At 42.2% G+C, this 25,193-nt stretch overlaps 1 protein-coding gene across 12 annotated transcripts in view; it reads left to right on the forward strand.

Annotated features, from left to right (window-relative positions):
* Window positions 1-981: 981 nt before the first annotated feature.
* LOC138835910 (protein FAM114A2-like) overlaps window positions 982-25,193 on the forward strand; it is a 47,618-nt gene continuing 23,406 nt past the window's right edge. For 3 of the 12 annotated variants that reach the window (XR_011374781.1, XR_011374780.1, XR_011374786.1), the window contains exons 1-6: window positions 987-4,964; window positions 10,603-10,670; window positions 11,143-11,222; window positions 11,918-12,383; window positions 13,899-14,041; window positions 19,530-19,725. Coding sequence is in view for 1 of the 12 variants with exons in the window: in XM_070034491.1 (XP_069890592.1) it covers window positions 19,606-19,725 (120 nt within the window). In the remaining 11 variants the exon portion in view is untranslated. Of the gene's footprint in view, window positions 4,965-10,602; window positions 10,671-11,142; window positions 11,223-11,917; window positions 12,384-13,898; window positions 14,042-19,529; window positions 19,726-25,193 lie in introns of all 12 variants that reach the window. The other 9 variants (XM_070034491.1, XR_011374784.1, XR_011374789.1 and 6 more) reach the window with 9 other exon arrangements.

The following is a 25,193-nucleotide window of genomic DNA, read 5'->3' on the forward strand; positions in this document are numbered from 1 at the left end:
AGTTGGGTTTGATTTCTGTCTTCAGAACTAGAGAAAGCAAGTATAAGCAAATATATGGAGAAGCAATAGTGCTTGGGGCATTGGTGAGAAAAAGGTTGCAGGCAGAGTAGCTTCTCCCACCCAGGCTTGGCTGGAACTCAAACTCATGTGGTTGTACGCCTGTTGCAGGACCCCCACCAAGAAGATCACTTCAAAAGCAAGGCTTTATTCAGGTGGGCTGCAGCTCCGGCTTTGTCCCACACACTGACTCAGCAGAACTTAGGAGGAAGCCCCGAGCTGAAATTTCACAGTGTTTATAAAGGCAAAAACTACAAAGGGATAAAAGGAGAAGAAAAAAAAGAAATCACAGACTGACAAATTTAAGGCAACAAGAGGTGTCAGCAGGGCATTCCAAGGCAATAAGGGGTTGTAGGGAGTTATCAAACTGGCTGGGTCTTAAAGGGCATTCCAGAGCAGTTAAAGCTTAGCAGGGAGTTTCCTGGCTAGTTGGGTTCTGATAAGCTGTAGCTGGGATAATTGGTGGTCTGGGTTTGTTCACAGGGTCTGTTTATCTTGGGCCAGCTTGGTCATCTCCTGAAGTTTGTGGGGACCCAAGGCCAGCTATAGTACAAAGTGGGGCCTGACTTCAAAGTAGCTTTGTTCAAGTAATCTATGGTTTAGCAGTTTCAGCACAAACAAGACGGTTTCTGAAATTCAGGTGGGCCCAAGGTTAATATGAGCAGCAGAAGGGTTACTGCTTCTAAACGAAGCCACTTTTAACTCTTCAATGTCTCATATCCACACTAGCCCCTTCCATATCCCAGGATAGTTCTTGTGTCCTGGATTCCTCTTCCCTCACTCCCTCCCTTCTTCCCTTCCTCCCTTCCTCCCTTCCTCCCTTCCTCCCTTCTTCCCTTCCTCCCTTCCTCCCTTCCTCCCTTCCTCCCTTCCTCCCTTCCTCCCTTCCTCCCTTCCTTCCTTCCTTCCTTCTTTCCCTCCTCTTCCCTCATCCCCTTGCCCCCTCTCCCCTTCCCATTTCCTTCCTTCCTTTTTTTCCCCTTCAGGAGTTGAGACTAGAACTCCAGGCATCACTTTGTCAACCAAGCTTTTTTTCTCAAGGCTGATGTTCTCCCACTTGAGCCACACCTGCACTTCCAGCTTTTTTTCTGTTTCATTGGAGATAAGAGGCTCATGGACTTTTCTGAAGAAACTGCCTTTAAATCATGATTGTCAGCCTTCAGCCTCCTGACTAGCTTGGATGACAGGTGTGAGTCACCAGTACCAATCTAGCTCTACTTTCTTTACCAATTCAATCTAATCCATAACTTTTAACACACTGAGTTTGGGTGGTGGCCAGTGTCATATTCACCATAGGCCTGAGCCCCCTTCCTTCCACTCTGAGAATCTCTTAACAGTTGGCCATCTGATATATTGGTGGATCCTCCTCTTCGGTGGTGCTGGGGATCTTGCAATGGGACAGTCCAGATGGGGTGACATGTCATCACTTACTGATGTATTCTTTTTTTTTTTTTGTCGGTCGTGGGGCCTGAACTCTGGGCCTGGGCGCTGTCCCTTAGCTCTTCAGCTCAAGGCGAGCGCTCTACCACTTGAGCTACAGCGCCACTTCCGGTTTTCTGGTGGTTTTATTGGAGATAGGAGTCTCACGGTCTCTCCTGCCCGGGCTGGCTTTGAACCGCGATCCTCAGATCTCAGCCTCCTGAGTAGCTAGGATTACAGGCGTGAGCCACCAGCGCCCGGCTACTGATGTATTCTGACAGTGCCTTAATTTCATATTTTTTAAGGAGCCTCTCCCTGCCTTCCAGCAACTCAACACTGGATCCCACAAAACTGGCTCCAGCCTCAGTGATGGCTGTGATTCTTCTTGCCTGGTGCCTTCATGGTCTGCAGAGGTGTCAGGAGCCAGCAGCTGAAGAGCAGTCTGCAGCTTTGAATGAGGTGATGTACAGATTACTTACTCCTCAAACTCTTTCTGTACCTAAGTGTGTAACTTTAGCATGCATTTCAGTGCACTTTTTTTTTTTTTTTTTTTTGGTCATGGAACCTGAATTCTGGGCCTGGGCACTATCCCTCTGCTTTTTTTTTTTTTTTTTTTTAATAATTTTTTATTGTGAAAATACCGTACAGAGGGGTTAGAATTACATGAGCAAGGTAATAAGTACATTTCTTATCAAGTATTGTTGCCTCCTCCTTTGTTTTTCCCCTCCCATCCCTCCCCTCACATCTCCTTATCCCTCAGATCTTCATCTCAAGGCTAGTGCTCTGCCATTTGAGCCACAGTGCCCCTTTTGGCTTTTTCTCTTATGTGGTGCTGAGGATCAAACCCAGGGCCTTATGCATGCAAAACCAGCACTCTACCACTGAGCCACCTTCCCATCCCCTCATTGCACATCTTAAAATGCAACTTGTAGTATTTGAGGCACAAAAATGGTGTTTACTCTGAATTCTAAGATTCCTAAATAGTTAACTTATTTATGCCCCAGAAATTGATATCATTACCTCAACTAAGTAAATGACTAGTAGTATTAGCCAATAGATGAATTCAGGCCCACTGAATTTAATATCAGAAGCAATGCAGAGGCACAGAGGCTTGTAATTAGGGTGGGCGCTAGTCTCTCATGCCTGTAATCTTAGCTGTTGAGGAGACTGAGATCTGAAGATCATTGTTTTGAAGCCAGCCCAGGCAGGAAAGTCCATGAGACATTTATTTCCAGTTAGCCAAGGAAAAGCTGGAAGTGGCCAAGTGCTGGTGGCTCACACTTGTAATCCTACCTACTCAGGAGGCTGCATCTGAGGATCAAGGTTCAAAATGAGCCTGGACAGGAGAGGCCATGAGACTCCTATCTCCAGTAAGCCACTGGAAAACCAGAAGTGGCACAGTAGCTTAAATGGTAGAGTGCTTGCCTTGAGCGGAAGAGCTGAGGGATAGTGCCCAGGCCCAGAGTTCAAGCCCCACAACCAACAACAACAAAACACTAGAAGTGGTGCTATGGTTCAATGGTAGGGTGCTAGCCTAGAGCAAAATAAGTTCCAGGGCAGTGCCAGGCCCTGAGTTCAATTTCTAGGGCTGACGCAGAAAAAGGCTTATTCTTAGTTTAACCTTCTCCTGTTGCTATCTGGAAAGTATTAATATTTGAACAAAAGGTGCTGTGTTGTCACTTTGTACTGGGCCCCTCTACCCTGTGGCTAGTCCTGAGGAAGGTTCATGTGCCTCATCCCTGCTACATTGTGTGCTTGCTCTATCATGGAATCTCGGTAAGTGTGGGGGAGTGTCAGCTGGTCCTGAAGTAGTGAGCTCCCCATCCTTGGAAGAATTCAAAGTTGAAACTGGAGGAAATTGGAATGCCAGATGGGAGGAGTTAGAGTAGGCAATCCTTAGGATCTGAGTTCCTATGAACCCTGATTGTAGGATTCTGTAACTTATCCTTCTACAATGTTACTGAATGTCAGAAAATAGAGGAGATGAGGACCGAGGAAAATGGTCTAGTGTGTAGGATTCTGCAAGTACGAGGAACTTGGAGTTATTTCCTTACTGTTGGCAGTAGTACTGGGCTGCTGACCCTCTGCTCTCCCCAATGTTATCTGTATGGGAGAAGCTCTGTTCTAGTGCTGAAAGTTCTCCTCTTGGTCAAAGGTCACAGCAGTGACACTAGAAGTGCTAGTGTCCTCCTTCTGAGGCCTAGCAATTACTTGCCCAGCACCTTTGTTTGCTAAAGAGGGGAGTGTGTGTGTGTGTGTGTGTGTATTTGCATGTGTGTGTGCATTGGTAAACAGGATGGACTGGAGGGCAGGAAGAACAAATGACACTCCAGACCTCCTGCCATGTATGTGACATTCCTTCTCAATGTTGGAACTTTAGGCAAGTTATTTTCATCTCTTTTCCCCTCACTTTCTGCCTCTGGAAAAGGGATCTGAGAGAATGAATTTTAGCAACTTGACTCAATTTTTAGAGATTTTCATTAATAACACAATTTATACAGCACTTTGTGTTTTTCAAAGAACTTTTCACATATGTGAGCTCACCAAAATTGTCTTAACAATGAGAAGGTGGTATTTGCACCATTTAAGTGATAAAGGAACAAAGGCCAAAAAGACAGTGGGTGGCAAAACTAGGCCTCTATGTCCACCATTTCATATAGGGATCTTGGCTATTTTCTAAAAGTTTATCCTTTTGTTCATTGAGCTAATAATGACAGGTTCCCATAATGTGATACTCACATAGTCCCTAGGCTGCTCCTGTGCACAAGGATTGTTTTTCTAAGACAGGATCTGTCCATGTAGCCCATGTTTACCTCATACTCTTAGTGTTCTTCTTGCCTCTGTTTCCTGAGTACCACAATACATGGCCACAGGGATGGTTTTTGCTGAGGTCCTCCATCCTTCTCTGGTCTGCTTTGACTGGGAATGTAGCAGGGTGAGAGCCAAGCCCTGAGTTCTAAAGTTAGATACCTTCTGTTCACATCTCCCAATTTGTCCTGTAGCTGAGTGGCCTGGACAAATGACCTTTTGGGACCTGATTTTTTTCATGTGTAAAAGAATGGTAAACTTAGCTTCTTTCATGCAGGGCTGGTGCTATACCACGAAAGCTTTACCTCTACTTCCTACATTTCTTTCTAGTTAATTAGAGATAAGAGTCTCATAGATTTTCCTGCCTGCATTGGCCATGAACCATAATTTAATGATCTTAGCCTCCTGAGTAGCTAGGATTACAGGTATGAGCCACTAGCATTGGGATATTAGGCATATTTTTAAAATTAGCTTTTAGGCTTGGAATTGTAGGCTTCTTTGGTTTTCTTTTTAGTATCTGTTAAGTAATTTTCAAGGTACTGCCTGAAGTCCCAGGGAGCCCCTGTGAACCTACTTGAAAGAAGATCTCATCACTTAAAAAACAAAACAAAAAAGAGAACCACCAGGAAAAAAAAAAACACCCTGCATAACACCTCTGTGAACATGGGAAAGCAAAGAAGGTAAGTTATGATATCCACTTCTTGCTGCCATTTGGTATTTTGCAAACTGCCACTGCTATTAACAGTCACTTTTGAGTATTTATGATCTTGCAGTTAGTTGGAGCACTTTGATTCTCATAAGAAAAACAGGTTCACATTTAGAAAATGTGCCCTACAAGTAGCTGAGATCCCTCAGGGAGGCTGATGGATGGGGCCCACACAGGGGAAGGAAATGCAGCCACCTCGCCAGCCTGCAGAACTTTGCCTTTTCCACACACCCTAGTTGGAAGCTGTTTTTGTTTGTTGTGGTGGTGGTTGTTTGTTTTTGTGTTTTTTTTCCAGTCTTGGTATTTGAACCCTGGACCTGGGTGCTATCCCTTAGCTCTTCAGCTCAAGGCCAGCACTCTACCACTTGCTGCTTCCAGCTTTTTCTGTTCATGTGGTGCTGAGGAATTGAACCCAAGTTCTCATGCATGTGAGGCAAGCACTCTATTACTGAGCCACCTTCCTAGCCCCTTGAAAGCTGTGTGTTTATGTCTGGATCCTTACCCTGCCAGGGATGGACTTTCTGTGTGGCTCTGGCATAGTGTCCCATGGCAAAAGGACATGTAGCTAAATACCAAACCACTTTCCACACATATGTCCTTGCACCACACCAGCCACAATGCTAGCAAAGACCAGAAGCTGGTCTTTGAATTTATCCCAGAGTCCTAAACTGGTTCTTGGTGTGTGCAGGATAGAAGGGAGAGTTTTGGATCTGGCCAGTGTTGAAGCATCAGCCCAAGTAGAGCACCAGATCCTAAACTAGAAATTGGGAAAACACTGGCTCCCACTTTGGGCCTCAGTTTTGACTCTCGCTACATGATGCTCTGAGGTCCATGAGGTGCTTCAGTGCCAAATTATACAGGACTTGTGTTCAAGAGAAGTTGGGGTTTCCAGAGAAGGAGAATTGCATTTTAGGATTATTAGTTGTTTTTTTGTTGTTTTGGTGGTGGTCGTGAGGCTTAAACTCTTTGCCTGAGCGCTGTCCCTGTGCTCTTCAACTTAAGGTCAGCGCTCTACCTCTTGAGCCACAGCACCACTTCTGAGCATTGCATTTCAGTGACAAATTTACAAAGGTCTTGTCACTGTACATGTAAAGAAAGCATCATCAGCTTGTCAGTGAGAATCTTTTCACCAAGTGGATATGAGGGAAGGTTGGGGTTCCTACTGTGTCTGTGAGACTTTAGCTGGGCTCTGGGTCTTCTCAGGCTTGTTTCTACTTCTGTAAAATCCTTCCAGGAAACCTCTTCACATTGAGTTGCTATGGCTTCTTGGGCTCCTCTTGGCTGTGACAGCTTCTGACACTGCCCTTGTTTGGGGGCAGCTTGGATGGTTTTGAGGAGCCCTAGTCAGACATGCTTTAGAATCTGTTGGGATTCATCTCATGTGTTTTTGATTTTAGATTGAAGTTCATGGATTTGGGAGGAGAAAACCAGAGAAGTAAATGCCATTCTTAGCACAAAGTTGATGTATTTTCACTGTCAATTTGACCTTGATCACCTAGTCCGTGGGCCTTCATAGTTCTCCAATGCCAAAAATCTTTTTCTTCCTTTTTTAAACTTTACTCCCCCCCCCCCACCTCCCAATCTATCTCTTTCTGTGTCAGTACTAGAGCTTAAACTCAATGCCTGGGTGCTGTCCTTTAGCTTTTTCATTCAAGGCTGGTACTCTACCACTTAAGCCATACCTCCAATTTAGGGTTTTGCTGATGAATTAGAGGTAAGGGTCTCTTTGATGTTTCTGTTTGTGTTGGATTTGAACTTCTATCCTTAGATCTCAGCTTCCTGCATAGTTAGGCATGCCCATCTCTTTTGAGAAGACCTGGTGATGTAACATATTATTGACTGTTTGCTGTGCACCTGGTAAAGTGTTGTGTGGCAGGGCTATGAAGACACTCAAGACATCATCTGTGCTCAAGTATCCCAAGAATGAACTGCAGCTCAGATGTGTGCAACAGCGCTCTCAGCGCACTGGGGAATGTGCATTGATAGTGTTCATAGGACTTCAAGGAAGTTAGTTACCTGACCAGGCTTTCCAATTTCCTGATTTTGTGCTTTAAATGAATTTCCATGATTCCCTTCCATTTCCTTCAAACCATAATATTTTTTTTTGGTTGGTTGTGGGGCTTGAACTCTGGGCTGGGACACTGTCCTTGTGCTCTTCAGCTCAAGGCGAGAAATCTACTGCTTGAGCCACAGTGCCACTTCTGGTTTTCTAGTGGTTTATTGGAGATAGTAGTCACACGGACTTTCCTTCCTGGGATGGCTTTGAACCTCGGTTCTCAGATCTCAGCCTCCTGAGTAGCTGGGATTACAGGCAGGAGCCACCAATGCCTGGCAAACCATAACATTTTAAATGTTACAAGAGAGAGAGAAAATTACAGAAGCTAGCATATTTCTTTTGGAGACATACCCAGAGACTCATTATTTTTAAGCATTTTCTTAGCACTTCTTGTGTTGAAAGCATTTTTAACTCATTAATTAGTAATCCACATTAATATATAGATGGAATTAATCTATTCCAGACAGAAGTTTGTCTTGAGGAAATACAAAAAACTTAAGTACTATTCCTTTCCACCTGTATCTTCTCTCTCCTCCCCTCCACCACACTTTATCTTGTTCATTATTTAGATTATTGCTCTGATCATTACACTCTGATTGAGCGCCACAAGTGTCCTTGGAGCTTCCACAAAGTTTGGGTTGGGTGTCTTCCCACTCTTCTGGACTCCAGGCTGTACATGGGTCTGCTTTGGGGACTCATTAGCACTTGAAAATGAAATTGGCCTCATAAATAGTCATCCTCAGGAAACAACGGGCTCTCCCATTTTTATTTTAGTTGCATTCAGCTGAAAACCTCTTAGCTTGTATTCTTGTTTGAGGAGAGTTTTTTTTTTTTCCTCCTTTTTTCCTTCTTGCGGATCCTAGGGCTTGAATGCAGGGCTAGGTCTTAAATGCAAGGCCAGGAGATTTTGTTTGTTTGTTTTTTGTTTGTTTTTCCTCAAGGCTGGTGTTCTACCACTTGAGTCCCAGCTCCACATCTGGCTTTTTGGTGGTTATTTGGAGCTATGTGTCTCAAAGACTTACCTTTCTTTCTGAGCTGGCTGAAAACCATGATCCTCAGATCTTAGCCTCCTGAGTAGCTAGGATTTCAGGTATTAGCCACTAGTATCTGGCTAGGAGGTTAGTTTTTACCTTCAGAAAAAAAATCTCCATAACATGACTACCATTTATGTCTCTCTTTGGAACAAGGGCTCCCCTGTCCTTGTATTTGATCAAGATGATAATTTTCCACCTTGTACAGATAAGGAAATTGAGGACCATGAGGAGCAATCTCAAGATTGGTAAAAGTCAGAGCTGATATACATCTCCAAAGCTCTCCCCTTCCTATATTTCTTTGGTTCACCATTCTGGGCCTTCCCAGTGTGGTGCTCATGTTCACCCACAGTGGGCTGTCTGTCTTCCTCTGCTGCTGGCCTCTGGTGGAGAAGCTTGCAGAGGATGTGATGGTCTCCTGATTATACTCTTGTCTTCATTTTGTCACCTGGTGATCTGTTTCAGGAGCTGCCTGTCTATGGGCCCCCCTGTCCTCTTCCTTCCTTCCTGTCCTGGCACAAAGGAGCCACTCTTGGTACTAAGATTGCTGTGACATCAGATATGTAGAGAATCAGCCTATTGTCCATGTGGGGTCATAGATCTGAGGATACTATCCCTGACCTCTGGGAGCTCTTAGTGTTATCAGAGAAGAGCTGCCTTGTCCTCCTGGAGTCCCCTTCATTAGCTCCTTTTCTTTCTGCCCTTACAGGTCATGCCTGTTTCAGTAAGTAGTTATTATATGACAGGTCTCATGCTCACAGACTGCTATCTGTGACAACCTACTCATTAGGAGGTGAAATCATTGTTCCTCTTACCAGATAGGGAATCAATTGTTTAAGGGCTGGGCGCCAGTGGCTCATACCTGTAATCCTAGCTACTCAGGAGGCTGAGATCTGAGGATCATGGTTCAAAGCCAGCCCAGGAAGGAAAGTCCATGATGCTCTCATCTCCAATAAACCACTAGAAACCCAGAAGTGGCACTGTGACTCAAGCAGTAGAGCACTTGCCTTGAGCTGAAGAGCTGCGGGATAGTGCCCAAGCTCAGAGTTCAGGACCCCTGACCAAAAAATAAATAAATAAAAATAAATAAATAAATAAAAAATAAAGAATCATTTAAGGAAGGGGCTAAGAAAAAGAAAATACAGCTAAGAAAAAAAGAGAGCAGCAGAGATTCCTAATCTCCATATCTAATAGATATAAAAAACATTCAAAAAAAACATTAAAAAAACAGATTGTACCCAGGTGCGGGTGGCTCACCACTGTAATCCTAGCAATTCAAGAGTCTGAGATCTGAGGGTCCTGGTTTGAAGCCAACCTGGAAAGAAAAGTCTGTGAGGCTCTTTATCTCCAATTAACCTGCAAAAAGCCAGAACTGGAGGTATGGCTCAAATGGTATAGCACTAGCCTCGAGCAGAAAAAGCTTAAGGAAGGGCTAGGAAGGTGGCTCAGTGGTAGAGCGCTTGTCTTGCATGCATGAGGCCCTAGTTCCATTCCTCAGCACCACATAAGTAATAAAAAAAAAAGCCAGAAGTGGTGCTGTGGCTCAAGTGGTAGAGTGCTAGCCTTGATCTGAAGAGCTAAGGGACAGTGCACAGGCCCAGAGTTCAGGCCCCATGACCAGACCCAAAACAAAAAACAAAAACAAAAAAGCTTAGGGATAGTTCAGTCCCCAGTTGAGTGGGGCTCAGTGTCCCAGCTCTGAGTTCACTCTCCAGTACTTGCACCAAAATAGGAATAATATTAATAATTACTTAAGAAGGAACAGGAAATACTTAGGATGTGGTAGATGTTTGAATCCTGAAGCTCCCTGTTGAGTTGCCTTGTTTCCCTTGTAGTACTGTTGCAGTGGTGTGTGTGTGTGTGTGTACACAAGTAACCCTATTAGTTATTCTATTGTGACCGTTAGGACCCATGAGCAAGAACTATTATAAGAAAACAGAAGTGTTGAACAATATGCTGTAAGCTACAACAGTAGATGGCCAAGCCAGATGGACCCCAGGTATCATTGATTCTGGACTGTGCACAGTTAACCAATCACAGACAGTATTGGCTCCTTGGTTAAACCCCAGAGAAAAAGCTGCTTTGCTAGGGATGCTGCAAGATAGACTGGCCAAGTGAATATCCTGTGTTAAAACAGGGAGAGGCAAGTCAGTAAGGTGAGGGCTATGCAATGCTCTGAAGGAAATGGGCATAAGTGAGAGCACCTGTCCTAAAGGGGCTTGTGGTATTAGTCTTTCCCCACACCACCATCCTAGAAGTTGTCCCTCAGCTTTTTGCTCAAGGTTAGCACTCTGCTACTTGAGTCATAGCTCCACTTCTGGCTTTTTTGTTGCTTTATTGGAGATAAGGAACCTCATTGACTTTTCTGCCTAGGATGGCTTCAAAGCATGGTCCTCAGATCTCAGCATCCTGATTAGGATTACAGGCATGCGCCATGGGCACCCATCTATAATGCTGTTCTTAATGGCAGTGGCAGTCAGACAGGGCCTTCATCCGTGTCTTATTATATGGTCTCATCCTAATAGGTCCTGTCCTCAGGCTAGAGTGTAGGGGACTGACTGGAAATCTCAGGCCTGGCCACAGTGACAATTGAGTGAGTTACATTTCTTGAATTTGGATGCAGGCCACCTGCTTTGCTTCTTGGGTTTCTGCTTTCAAGTGCTCTGCTGGACTATACCTGGGGTCTCTGGTGAGACGCCTGGGTGAATGTGGGCACTTTTCAGAATGGCTTAGAAGCAGCTCTTGGTGGCTTTGCAGCTTGGCTTTCATTTCTGGCATGACAGTGCATTGGGAAGGTTCTGGATCGAGTCAGGCTTAGCTTTGGGCTCAGTCTCTGCCACATGCTAGCTCTTTCTTCCATTCCAGATGAGTCACTGTCCATCTTAGGCTGCCCTGTCCTGTCTCCTCCTCATATACCTGTCTCTGACTTGGGGCCAGGGATCTGATGAAGAAATTCTCTTCAGACAAATAGAGATTCCCTGGAAGGAAATTGATCATGTAAAGCTGGTTTCTCCACTGGCAGTTGTTTAATTTTATTTCCCTTTCATTTTTCTTCCTCTTCTCAGGGATCACTGCCTATAAGAACTTGATAGCAACTAGACTTAGATGGTTAAATGTAAATTGGAGCTGGCTTCTGAAACTCCAGGTGAGTTTCTTCAGGCCTGGGAGATTTTTCAGAGCCCTATGCACCTAATGCATTTTAGCCTTTATTTTTATTTTTCACCTATATTTTTTTTCTTGTATTACTTCTAGATGCCTTTTATTTTCCCTTAGGACTCAAGCATAATTTTGGTTGCTTTTAGGTGTAATTATAGAAGGCCTAACTCATTTCAGTGAGAGGAAGATTTATTATTTCACATAATAATAACCACAGTGGGGCTGGGGGGTTATCCAGGGGAAGGGCGCACGCCTGGCACGTGTGCAAGGCCCTGGGTTCAGTCCTCAGCCCTGGAAAAAAAAAGAAAAAAATAATAACCATAGCACAAGGGAGACGGTAGAATTCATTAATTCAGTGGCTCAGTACTGTCTTCTTTTTTTGTCTTTTGTTTTGTGAGCCATGGGGCTTGAACTCTGGGCCTGGGCTTTGTCCCTGAGCAACTCAGCTCAAGGCTAGCACTCTACCACTTTAGCCACAGGGCCACTTCTGATTTTCTGGTGGTTTATTGGAGATAAGAGTTTCGCAGGTTTTCCTGCCTGGGCTGGCTTTGAACCATGATCCTCAGATCTCAGCTTCCTGAGTAGATAGGATTACAGGCCTGAGCCACTGGCACCTAGTCTGTCTTCTTATATTTATATTCCTACCATCTTTTGAATTGACCATACTGGGTATATTCTCCACAGGCTAAAGCTCATCATCCCAAGTTGGCTGTTGCAGCACCAGACATCCCATGTAAACACAGAAACCAACAGAATGGATGATGAGACAAAATTGGGATTTGTTTGCAAAGAGGACTGAGAAGTGACCACTGAGGTGGTATCTATCCTTGATGAGAAACATATACCTTTTCTCTTTTGCTTGACAGGTTAAGAACAAATATCTTGTCATGGCATAATGAGATTACATACTGTGCCCTCAACTATTATTTCCTCATTTTATTTCCTTCTGCTCTCTACACTAGAAGGCCAAACAAGACCACTAGCTATTGTCAGAACTATGTACACCTCATTTTTACCTCCTTGTTCTAGGCAGGCTGAGCCTGTGCCTGAACCACACCCTGCCCATGTGGCCTGCCCTGCAGCTGTAGCATAAGACAAAAACGGCTAGAGTCAACAGTACTAGCAGAGCCTCTCCCTTGTTCCCTCCCAAGTATGTATTTTGAAAACAATCTTTTTATTTTATTTTTTTTAATTTAATTTAATTTTATTTGTGAACATACTGTACAGAGGAGTTACAATTACGTGGGCAGGATAATGCATACATTTCTTACCAAGCATTGCAGCCTCCTCCTTTGTTTACCCTTCACATCCCTTCCCAGCCTCCCCCCTCCCCCCCAATCTTTTTATTTTTATTGCAAGATAAAACAGAAAATATAGCTGGCACTTGTAATCCTAACTCATCAGCAGGCTGAGATTTTAGGATTAAGTTTCAAAGCTAGCTTGGGCAGGAAAGTCTGTGAGACTCTTCTTTCCAACAAACCATCAAAAAGCCTGAAGTAAAGTGGTGGCTCAAGTGGTAGAGTGCCAGCCTTGAGCAAAACAGCTAAGAGACAGTGTCCAGGTCTTGAGTTCAAGCCTCAGAACTGGCACTCCCACTCAGGATCCATCCAGGATCCTGCTTTCCCTTGATCTGTCAGACCTCCTCTGCCTCCTCCAGTCTGTGACATTTCCACTGTCTTTTCTTTAGTATGAGCTTGACACTTTTGAAAAGGGCAGCTACTGATCCTGTGGGAAGCCTTCCAGTGTGACTTGGGTGGGTGTTTTTTTACTTTGGCTGGTCCTGGGGCTTGAACTCGGGGCCTGGGTGCTCTCTTTGAGCTAGTTATAGGCTATCACTCTACCACTTGGAGCTACAGCACCCACTTCCAGTTTTCTGGTGTTCACTGGAGATATGAATGTCACAGACTTTTCTCTCTGGGCTGGCTTTGGACCAACATCCTCAGATCTGAGCCTCCTTATTGGCTAGAATTCCATGGGTGAGCCACTGGAACCCAGCTAGGCATATATTGGTTTCCTTGTTTGTTTGTGCCCAATTTTATAACTGAATGAGAAAGCTCAGTTATGTCATATCAATTTCTGGTGTCTCATTGCCTGGATGTATCTTTGGTCATCTACTTAAGGTGATCCTTGCCAGTATTTTTCAGGATGAGGCCATTGTTTCTTACATGATAATTGGCAAATAACATGAGTCTATAGTTCAATTGTAAAGAGATTTTCTTCAAAGAGTATCTCTGTGCAGGTTTAGCTTAGGAAACAGATGGGAACCAGATGCTTTGCTTGAGATGGACATGGGCCAGGTTGGTATTCCAGCAAGATCTTCTGCCTCATCTCTAAATGGCCCAGCTTGTGAAGTGCCTCAAGTTCTGTTTGAGAACCTAGCCTGATGTTGGAGATTTGCCTATAAGCTTTTCTGCAAGATAGTTTCCTTCCAAACTGACATTCACAAAGTGAGTTAGGTTTAATATAAGCAACACAAAATGGAACTGGTATCAAGCAGCATTTATTTAGTGTCTCTGTGTATCTACTACTATGTTAAATCTAAGGACAGTGAAAGTCATAGTCTGTGTCCATGAATCCAGCACCTTTTCTTCAAAGTATGATCCTTTGAGCTCCTGTTCTGACACAATTGTTTAACTACATTGTTTTTACTGTTCTCTTTAAATAGATTTTCACCTGTGACACTCATCTTCAGTGAAACACCAAAAAAAATCTGGAAGTGGAGCTGTGGTTCAAGTGGCTAGGCCCTAGGTTAGAACAAAAAAGCTCAAGAGCAATGCCCAGGCCTTGGGTTCAAGCCCCAGAAATGAGGTAAGAGGAAATTAGCAGCTACTAGATAAAACAGAAGGTTAAGAGGCCAGAGCTAGAGTGGCTCAAGCCTACGATTATAACTACCTAAGGAAGTTGAGATCTGAGGATCCAGATTTGAAGCCAGCCCAGGCAGACAAATCGGAGACTTATCTGGGGAAGGTTTATTTAGAATGATGGCTCTACTGAAACCACTGAAGCAGTAGAAAACATAGATTCTCTTTTTTTCTCTCCTGTCTCCCTTATTCTTGTTCTTCTTTTCTTCTTTCTCTCTGCTTCCTTTCTCTCCTAGCACATGCTAGGCTAGACATCTAACCACTGTGTTTGATACCCAGCCACATGTTTGGATTTTTACATAATCCAATTCTCTCCAGGTGCCGGTGGCTCATGCCTGTAATCCTAGCTACTCAAGAAGCTGAGATCCAAGAATCAGGGTTCAAAGCCAGCCCTGGCAGGAAAACCTGTAAAACTCTTATCTCCAATAAACCACCAGAAAACCGCAAGTGGCGCTGTAGCTCAAATGGTAGAGTGCTAGCCTTGAGCTGAATTGCTCAGGGACAGTGCCCAGCCCCAGAGTTCAAGCCTCAAGACTGCCAAAAAAAAAAATCCAATCTCTTTACCTCTGAAAAGTTCCATTTTCCTTATATTTATAAACTTATACCTTTCTAGCTCCACAACTCCAGACTTCACACATTTACACTACTGAAGGATAAATAATGAGATGCATCTTTTTTAATGAGGGAAGGGGGACTCATCTTAAAAACCACAAATCAAAGCATCTTACTAGTCTGCTTAGAAACCTACTGTCTTTTCCCATTAAGTTCCATATTAAGAGTTAAAACTATCCTGAGCTGGGCATAGGTGGCTAATGCCTGTAATCCTAGCTACTCAGGAGTCTAATGTTTTGGGGGCCAGAAAATCTGAGATTCATCTCCAATTAACCACACACACACACACAGAGAGAGAGAGAGAGAGAGAGAGAGAGAGAGAGAGAGAGAGAGAGAGAGAGAGAGAGAGAGAGAGAGAGAGAGAGAGAGAGAGAACAACTTTATCCCATCTCATAAGCTCGACGAGCCAGGTGTTCAAGTCCCAGACCTCCTTTTTGCAAACCTCCTCCCCCTCATTTTTTTGTGCCAGTCCTAGGGCTTAAACTCAGCATCTGGGCACTGACGTTGTGCTTCTTTTGCTCAAGATTAGTGCTCTACAATTTGAGCCACAGCATCACTTCTGGCCTTTTCTGTGTATGTGGTACTGAGGGATTGAACCCAGGGCTTCATGCATGCCAGGCAAGCCTCTATCACTAAGCCACATTACAATCCCCTTGACCCGTTTTTTTGCAGCATTTTTTTGTTTTTCTTTTCTTGGATTATTAAAATTTGTTAAGGCCTTTGCATTTGCTAGTTAGTCCTCCCTCACCTTCTCCTGCCCAATTCATATAACTAAACGTCCTTGCAAACACTTTGCTACTGGCCTGGACAGCCCTGTTCTGCCCATTTGGGCCTTGCCAATCAGTGGCTTGGGTAATCCCTGACCTCGGGATAGTTGGGAGGCTACTTAGCGCTCAGTACCTGTTGGAGGGTCAGATCTTCAAAAACACAAATGCAGATGGACACCCCCAGTCTCCTTTTCCCAGCTGACATCACTCCAGTGACTATGGTCAGCCAAACTTTAAACCACCCAGTTGGTGCCCAAACTCAATGAACCAGAGCCCAGCCACTTCAGACCAAAGAAAAACCCGGACCCAGAAGTATACCTGGCCAGACCCACCCCACAGGGGGAAGTATTTCCCAGGCATTGGGAGCACACTTTGTAGGCATCAGGAGTGGCTATGTGCTGGCTGGGTGCATGGTACTCCCCAAGTTGAGGTTGGCAGGAGCAAGTTGCTGGTAAGCCTTGATTGCTGAGAAGGGTAAAGGAGGGAAAAGGCAGCCTGATGGTAGGAGTGAGAGACACAAAGCATATGCATTTTGGTTCCTTAAAAATATGAATCCTTTTGGCTTATTTTTTCTTAATTTACTGGCATATTTCTCTTTTCCAATTCATCATAAAATACCCAGAAAACTTAGGAAACCATTAAATAATGCAATTGCACTTTCACCTACCTGTTATTTATTTATGTTTGCTGAGAGATGATGAATTTATTGAGAGTAGAGTATCTACATTCCTTCTACTAATAATATTAACAGTATAAACAATATAAACTCTTTGTCTTCCATCCTAACACATTCTAGATGATCTTTTATTTTCTTTTTTGGTTGGTCCTGGGGCCTGAACTCTGGTCTTGGGTGCTGTCCCTCAAGTCTTCAGCTTAGGGCTAGCACTCTACCACTTGAACCACAGTGCCACTTCGGGCTTTTTCTGCTTACGTGGTACTGAGGAATTGAACCCAGGGCCTCATGCATGCAAGGCAAGTACTGTACCACTGAGCCACCTGGCCAGCCCCTCTAAATGATTTTTAATCATGTAGATTCAAATTTAGATGGTGATGACCAAAGTATAGAGATTTCCATTGTTTCCTATTTCAGAGTATGTCTTAATATCATATGAAGTTAAATGAATTACATTTCTACAATGATATATTTTGTATTACATATAGTGCATGCATTACACATAGTATACAACACACACACACACACACAAACACACACACACACACACACACACACACACACACACACACACACACCTACAGCTTAGCTCCAAGGTATCTTAAAGTTGCCTTCTGATTTCATGCCTCGTGATTCTTTTTCTCTCTGGTATTTTAATGGCTCCAGGCAACTGGTATCATGTATACCTTTGAGCTTTCTCATGGATTGTTTTTATACCTTTGAACACTCTCTCTGGCATTTTCACCTGTCACAGTCTGATGTATGTCTCATGGCAGGTATTTGCAGATGACTATAGGGCTAATCAGTTAACATAAATGAGTGAATTGAATTCGAGTGCCAATTTTGAGGTGCAGGAGCATTGCCTAAAAGGACCAGTAGCTATTTGGCATGAAGTAGTTATTAACCAGTCACTATATAGCCTTTGTTGCTAGATCTTTCAGTTTTCAAGGGAAATTGGACACTTGCACTTTTGTATGAAGACTGGTTTTTAAACATGGAACTCATTTAAAAGTTTAGGCACTATATAGATAAATTAAAAACATCTCTAGGCTAGATTTGACACTCCAAGCTCTAGACTTGTGTTTGGTTCTTTGTGTATGAATCATGTCTCCTGATTCAAATGGGTGTTTTCCTTTCTGTTAGCATTTTTGGTATGTATCTTAATTATAGTAGTGTGCTGGTCTTTCTGCCTTAGTTGTTAATAAGTTTTTTAAATCTGTTTGAAACATTTGTTGTCATATATTGGCTCTTTCCTACATGTAATCCATCTCTCTATAAAATAGTTTATACATACCTGTGTGTATGGGTGAAGGAGGGTGAAAGAGAAAGAGAGAGAGCACAAGAGAAGAGTGAAGGAAAGAGGAGGAAATACATTTATTCTCTCATGGTATTTGATTCTCCTTCTCTTCTTCTGGAAGGAATTAGATTGGGTAATTGAATTGTTGCTTAAAAGTTGATCTGAGGTGCAGGGAATGTGGTTTAGTAATAGTGCTTGCCTACCATGCATGAAGCCCGTTGTTCAGTTCCTCAATACTACATACACAGAAAAATCCAGAAGTGAGGCTGTCTCTCAAGGGTTAGAGTGCTAGCCTTGAGCAAACAAAGCTCCAGGACAGTGCCTAGGCCTTGAGTTCCAGTTCCAGGACTGGCAAAAAAAATGTTAAAGTAGGAATTCAATGGATATAGCCAAATGGTGGAGCTCTTCCCTGGTATGTGTGGGGTCTTAAGTTCTATCACTAGCACTGTAAAAAAAAAAGTAAGTGTAAAATATAAGTCAATCGTCATCTCTTTTGTCACATCAAATGTTCCAATACTAACAGAATTTTGGTATATTTATGATGAATATTTTTAATAATAGCAAAAGGCCCAGAATAGTGTTTTATACTTATAATCCTAGACACTCCAGAGAAGGAGATAGGAGGATTAAGGTTTAAGAGCAGACCAAACAAAAAGTTAGTGTTTCAGAGATAGCAAGCATGGTAGTGTATGCCTGTAATCTCAGGTACTTGAGAGGCAGAGGTAAGAAATTCATGGTCTGAGGCTTGCCTAGACAAATTTGGGAAACCCTATCTAAAAAACAAAAGCAAAAGGATTAGGGACATCTTTTGTTCCCTAGGGCCACCACATAAATAGGAAACAAAACCCTAAAAAACTGTTCTGACAGAAATATTTTTGGATAGATTAAATCTCTGGAAGAGTTTTAGTAGGAAGTGATTACTAAAGATTTTAAAGGATAGTCAGTAAAAGGGAAAATAGATAATGAACCTCCTCACAATGAAAAACTTGCTCAGGGAAAGACTCTAGGAAGAAAGGAAAAAGATAAACTATAAACTAGCGTGAAATATTTGCAAGCCATATAGTAGAGGAATTAAATCTCTAATAAACAGTGTTCTCAAGTCTCTGTAGTACATAATGATAAAAACCAAAACACAATGATTGGATAATGACCAAAAGATACAAATAAATGTTTCACTGAAGAATATATATTCAGCAAATAAGCACATAAAAGGATGCCTTTGTCCCAGCCATTAGAGGAATGCAATTTAAAAGGCTCAGTGAGGTACCACTACATACCTATTTGAATGGTTCAATCAAAATAGTGACAACACAAGGTTGATCAGAATTCAGGGGAACTTGATTATTCATACATTGCCACTAGGAAAATGAAGTGATAGTTTACTTGGGAAAAGAATAGAAAAATACCTTGTTTTGAGACAGTACTGTGGATTGAGCTCAGTGCCATGGCACTATCCCTGAGCATTTTGCTCAAGTCTAGTGCTCTACCACTTGACCCACAGTGCCAGTTTCTGTTCATATGTTACTGAGGAATCAAACCCAGGGCTTCATGCATGCTAGGCAAGCTTTCTACTGCTAAGGCACATGCCCAGCCTAACAGTAACATTTAAAACTAAACTGAGTAGCCCAAGAGAAAGCTTTGGTTCCCATAAACACCTATACATAAGGTTTCTGAATCATCTTATTTCTGTGATAGTCCCAAAGTACATTTATAGCATGGACTATTCAGAAACAATAAAAAAAGTCTTAATACAATAGAAGTTGGTCTGGAGGGACTTAAATGCTGTGTAAAAAATTCTTAACAAGTGGCATGCTATGTAATTTCATCTATACTTCTTGAAGTGAAAGAGTTTCAGTTGAAATCTGTTGAAATCTGAAGATTGGTGGATTCTGCCACAATGAATTATGCTTCAGTTATGGAAGCTGTTATTAGGAGAACGTGGGGGAAGATCTGTGGGATCTTGTCTGTATTAATTTACTAATGTTCCTGCCTGTGACTCTGTGAAAGTGTCAAAAGATTTAGACAAATAATGTATACTAAAAAAGCTGACCTCAATCACTTTTTTCCCTTGGGCTTTCTGATAAAGATGATCCTTGAGACTCCAGTGATAACTGAAGATGGAAACTGGGAGTCAGTGGAGAATTCTGAGTCTGTGAAGACTAATGAATCTGTTGACCAACATGCCAATCAAGAAAGTTAATGGAAGCTGTAGTGCCCAGTTGAAAAGACCAGATGTTGGGTCTTCCAGGGACCCTGAGACTTCAGAAGTTCTCCCTTTTCAGGTATTACAGACAGCCACTGACTAGAATCTCTATTTTTTTGTGGGTCATGGGGCTTTGAGCTCTGCGCTTGGGCGCTGTCCCTGTGCTTTTCAACTTAAGGTGAGCACTCTACCACTTAAACCACAGCACCACTTCTGGTTTTCTAATGGTTTATTGGAGATAAGAGTCTCATGAACTTTCCTGCCTGGGCTGGCTTTGAACTGTGATCTTCAGATCTCAGATACTCAGCCTCCTGAGTAGCTAGGAAAACAGGTGTGAGCCTCTGGTGCCCAGCTAGAATCTCTATAAAATATTGGGATTTAAAAATATTGGGGTTAACCTGGTACCCCTGGCTCACACCAGTAATCCTAGCTCCTGAGGATGCTTAGGTCCAGATGAAATGCAGATTCAATTTCCAACTAAATTTCAGCAAAATGCTACACTAGAGGTATGGCTCAAGTGGTAGAGTGCCAGTCACGAGCAAGCAAACCAAACGTGTGAGGCCCTGGTACAAGGAAAAAGAAGTTGGGGTTAAGAGACTCGAGCTCAATGCTAATTTAGGATTGAACTTCTTTACTTGTTTTTACAACCATAAATAATAGTTTTTCAGTTCTATAAATGCCATCAGCAGTAATTACCTTTGCTGCATGGTGCCTACATGATGAAAACATGCAAGTGTCTGTCAGTCAAGCAGTGCATTAAGCAAATATTATTTGGTTCCCCATACTTTGGCTAATAATTAGATAACTTACGTATATTATACTATTTCTCTCTAATTTTTCATACTTTCTTTTTTTTTTTTTTTTTTGGGTCCGGTCGTGGGGCCTGAACTCTTGGGCCTGGGCGCTGTCCCTCAGCTCTTCAGCTCAAGGCTAGCGGTCTACCACTTGAGCCACAGCGCCACTTCCAGTTTTTTCCTTTTTGCTTATGTGGTGCTGAGGAATCGAACCCAGGGCCTCAGGCATGCAAGGCAAGCGCTCTACCACTGAGCCACCTTCCCAGCCCTTTCATACTTTCTAGTGTCTTCCCTCCCCCGATCATTTACTGGGACAGTAGGAAACTTTCCAAAGATATATCCCAGGCCAGATGGGGATATTGGGGCACCTGGAACAAGTCCTTGCTCTCCTCAGGCTCAGCTACATTAGCCACTGTGTGTAAGATCATCAGTCACTTCATGACTGTCTGTGTTCGTTTACATTGTTACAAGGGACTTTGTTAATAAATCTCCTTCTACATTTGTTCAAGGGATTTATTGTTTGAAGACAAGTGATCATGAGGTAGATGATAGACATCGCATGTAGAATTGTTAGCATTTTCTTATTAGAATGAAGTCTAGGAATTGCTATAAATGTCTGTTCTTTAGTGATGTTGTATCAGAGTTTTTGTATAAAAAATGTTATACTAAGGAGATATTTCCAAGGATTAATAACCCTAATTGTTAAAAATAAACTGTCTTATAGCTATCATGATTTTAGACACATGGACTTTGATATTACATTTTTGAAATTTAGTTTGTTTAGTTTGGGTAATAAAGAGCAACACATTTTGATTTTTCTTTAGGACAAGATACTTCAAATATCATTGAAAAGGCAGAGACTTCCCTTGGGATCCCTAGTTCCAGTGAGATTTCAGCTGAAGTCAAACATGCTGGAGGTCTATATATGGAAACATTAAGTCCTAGGATACTTTGGATTCAGTAGCTAGCTTGTGCAATTTTGATACTAAGGACATGGGGACATTCTACTGGTGTGGTGTGTTGTCTTGTGAATCCAGCTGCCAGTTAGAGATCTGTGTCTTGGAACTGCTCATATCCCTCTACTCTGCCTCTGAAGTAATTTCAAGGACTTCTATGTATTAAAATTATATCGTCATATATGTTGAATATAAGAATTGCTTAGCACTTTGTTTGGCAACCAGGGCTAGGTGAATTTAAATCTGTCAGGACCAAAAAGTATTTTTGTTCATTTAGGGCTATTTTTTTGCCTTTTGTTCTTTGTTTGTTTGATTGTTTTTCTGCCTTTTGTTTTTTGATAACTGGGCATTGAACCCACGTTGTTGCACTAGCTAGACAAGGTTTTGCCATTGAGCTGAGGTACATTCTAGCCTTTTTTCTATTTTCTTTTTTGCATTTTCTTGATCTACTGAGGGGCATCTGAGTTGGTTCCATATCTTAGCTATGGTAAATAATGCTGCAGTAAACATAGTTGTGCTGATAGCTTTAGGATGGTCTTGTTTGTGATCATTTGGGTATATGTCCAAAAATAGGATTGCTGGGTAATAGGGGAGCTCTATGTAGTCTTTTGAGGAACCTCTATACTACTTTCCAAAGTGGTTGAACAAGTTTACACTCCCACTAAAATGCAGTAGGGTTCTGTACATATCCCCTCCAGCATCTGTTGTTATTAGAGTTCTTGATTCTAGCCATTCTAACTGGGGTGAGGTGGTATCTCAATGTTGTTTTGATTTGCCATTTTTTTATGGCTAGGGTGGTTGAGCATTTCTTGATGTGTCTATTGGCCATTCTTATTTCCTCTTCAGAGAAGTTTCTCTTTAAGTCTTTAACCCACTTATTTATTGGGTAGTTGTTTCTTTGAGGATTTATTTTTGGAGGATTTGATTTTTTGAGTTCCAGGTATATTTTAGATATGAGACCCTTGTCTGTTGTATGGCTAGTGAAGTACTTCTCCCCATCCATGGGCTTTCTATTGATCTTGCTAACTATGTCCTTTGCCATGCAAGAAGCTCTGCAATTTCATGCAATCCCATTTGTCCAATCTTTCTTTGATTTGTTGTGTTTCTGGGTCTCTTTTAAGAAAAATTTGGCCTGTGCCAAGGTTTAGTCTTGAAAGTTTGTATTGATCAAAAGGAAACCTGCACTTCTAATCCATATGGAAAAGTTTTGAAAAACCAGTTTGTTTTCTTCATCTCTCATAGCCCTTATTGTTTCTCATTTAATACTCTGTGCTCATCTCTATCATTTTTCTCTGGAAGGAGATTTATTCTACCTGTCTTTCTCCATCTTCAGAGTTATATTGTGTCTTGGCATACATACCTATCAGATACTAATAGGTTCCACTATCACTACTTGTGAATACCTAAGAGAGAACTGGATTGACCTACTTTCGGGTCCATAGTGCATGGGTCAGTAGAATGGAGAGATAACTTCATGGGACATGGCAAATTACTCCATATATGAGGCACTGTTCTTAATGATGCTTGCATAAGTGAGGCTACTTTGTCTGTGACTAACACACTATGTGTTTAAAAATGAATTTATTTTTCTCCCTGAAGAACTCTACAAATAGAGTATTGCATGTTATTTTGGCGAATGTAGGGGCCTGGTATCTTCACTTTTATTTGTTGGGTTCTTTATGATTTTGTAATTGTTGTCAGATCATGCTGTGAGTGCAGGTATGGTATTCTCAAACAGATAAGCTCAAATTCAGGAGTTACAGAGACAGGAAGTTTCATTTCTCCTCATGCTCCCAGCAGCTAGAATGGTTTAATGTCTAACTCTGATGCTTTGAGATGTTGGAAGATTAAAGTGTTGGCATTTTCAGAAATTTTTATCAGGAATTGCTTTTAGTGGACAAGGAAAACAGGAGTTAGAAGTATGTTTGGATAGTAAACAGCAGTGATTTCATAAGACTTGAAGGATATTTGTCATTCAGAGCCATGTTTTAGAAGGGGAATAAAAATCATGGAGAACCCTGGGAAGAGTGGCTAGTATTAATGTCTTAAAAAGTTAGAGAGTTAATGGATCATGAATATGAAAATCTAAGGAAAGGAGATAGGGAGAATACACCTTTTTTTATACCTTTGAAGACTAGCATGGAGAACAGAATTTAGGTTGTGTTTACTTGTGTCTCATGAGTAGAGAACTCCCACTACTCAGTGGAAGTTTTATGGACTTAGATTTTAGTTGAATATTAAGTGTACCAGAATAGAATGGGTGGCTTTTTCATCCTAACGTCTTTCCCATCTAAAATTTCTAAGCATTAATTTCACTGTGAAAGAAAGTATACCGGAGATGGGTTTTTTTTAGAAGTTTGAGATAAAAGATACCAATGAAATCACTTGGTATCTTTTTTGCAATTTTGTCATGTTCCTTTAAGGATGTTGTCTTCTGCTGTGTGTGTGTGTGTGTGTGTGTGTGTGTGTGTGTGTGTGTGTGTGTGTGTGTGTCTGTGTCTGTGTGTGTGTGTGTGTGTGTGTGTGTGTGTGTGTGTGTGTCTGTGTCTGTGTGTGTGTGTCTGTGTGTGTGATGTTCCTGGAGCTTGAAGTCAGGGCCTGGGTGCTGTTCCTGACCTTTTTGCTCAAGGCTGAGTAGCTAGGATTATGGTTGTGAGCTAGGATTATGGTTGTGAGCTACCGGTGCCCAGCCTCTTTCTTTTTTAATGTGTATGTTCTGGCACTGGAGCTTGAATTCCGTCTTCACAGTCTACCTTGTCTCCCTCCTCCACAGCTGGCACTTGAACCCTGCCTCTCGTTTTTGCCGGATAAATAAATGGAGATGAAAGTCTCACAGACTCTTCTGCCCTGGTGGCTTTCCATTGTGATCTTTAGATCTCAGCCCAGAGTAGCTAGGACCATAGGCATGAGTCACCAGTGACCCTGTCCTGCTTTCCCAATTCAGATTCATACTTAAAAACTTTTTAACTGTTACTAAAAGATACGGGTTACAGTTATATAAGGTGGGTAAAGAGTTCATTTCTTTTTTATCAGTCATGGACATGAACTCTGGGCCTGGGCGCTGCCTCTCACCTCTAGAGCTCAAGGCTAGTTAGTGCTCTACTACTTGAGCCACAATGCCACTTGTAGTTTTCTGATGGTTTATTGGAGATAAGAGTCTCACAGACTGGCATTGAAGCACAATCCTCGGATCTCAGCTTCCTGAGTAGCTAGGATTACAGGTGTGAGCCACTGGTGCCCTGCTAAGAGTACATTTCTTTTTGGACAGTGTCACCATTTCCTTCTCTGTTAGGCTTGTTTAGAGGGAGTCTAGTGTGGACTTCAATCTTTTTTTTTAATTTTTATTTTTTTATTGTGATTGATTACATAATTTCCCCAATTTCACAGTATTGTGGGATAGTGATGCTGTTAAAGTCACAAACACATTCTAACTTTCCTGGAACAAATCGTCTATTACGGTATAACATTTATGAGTTCTATGAGCTTTGTGATACAGTCATTTCTTCCGCATTGGGTGGTATGTACATTTCTTTTGTTTTGCATAGTATCAGCTGTTCCCTCTTTCCCATTTGTTCCCACCCTCCCATAATTGCCATTAAGTTGCTTAGTTCATTTTGGTCAATGTCCTGTGCAGCTGATGGGTCCCGCTGTTGTATGTTTTTCCCTGATTCCCTCTAGTTCTGTGTCATCTTCCTGGTTCTCCTCTGGTGTACACATATATACCATACATGTGATCAGCAGCATGGAGTTATTTAGTAGTGGTTTGACCAGATGAGTGGAAGTTCTTTGTTTCTTTT

The sequence above is a fragment of the Dipodomys merriami genome, unplaced genomic scaffold (assembly GCF_024711535.1).
Source record: "Dipodomys merriami isolate MVZ:Mamm:240054 unplaced genomic scaffold, mDipMer1.0.p SCAF_2401, whole genome shotgun sequence".
NCBI lineage: Eukaryota > Metazoa > Chordata > Mammalia > Rodentia > Heteromyidae > Dipodomys > Dipodomys merriami.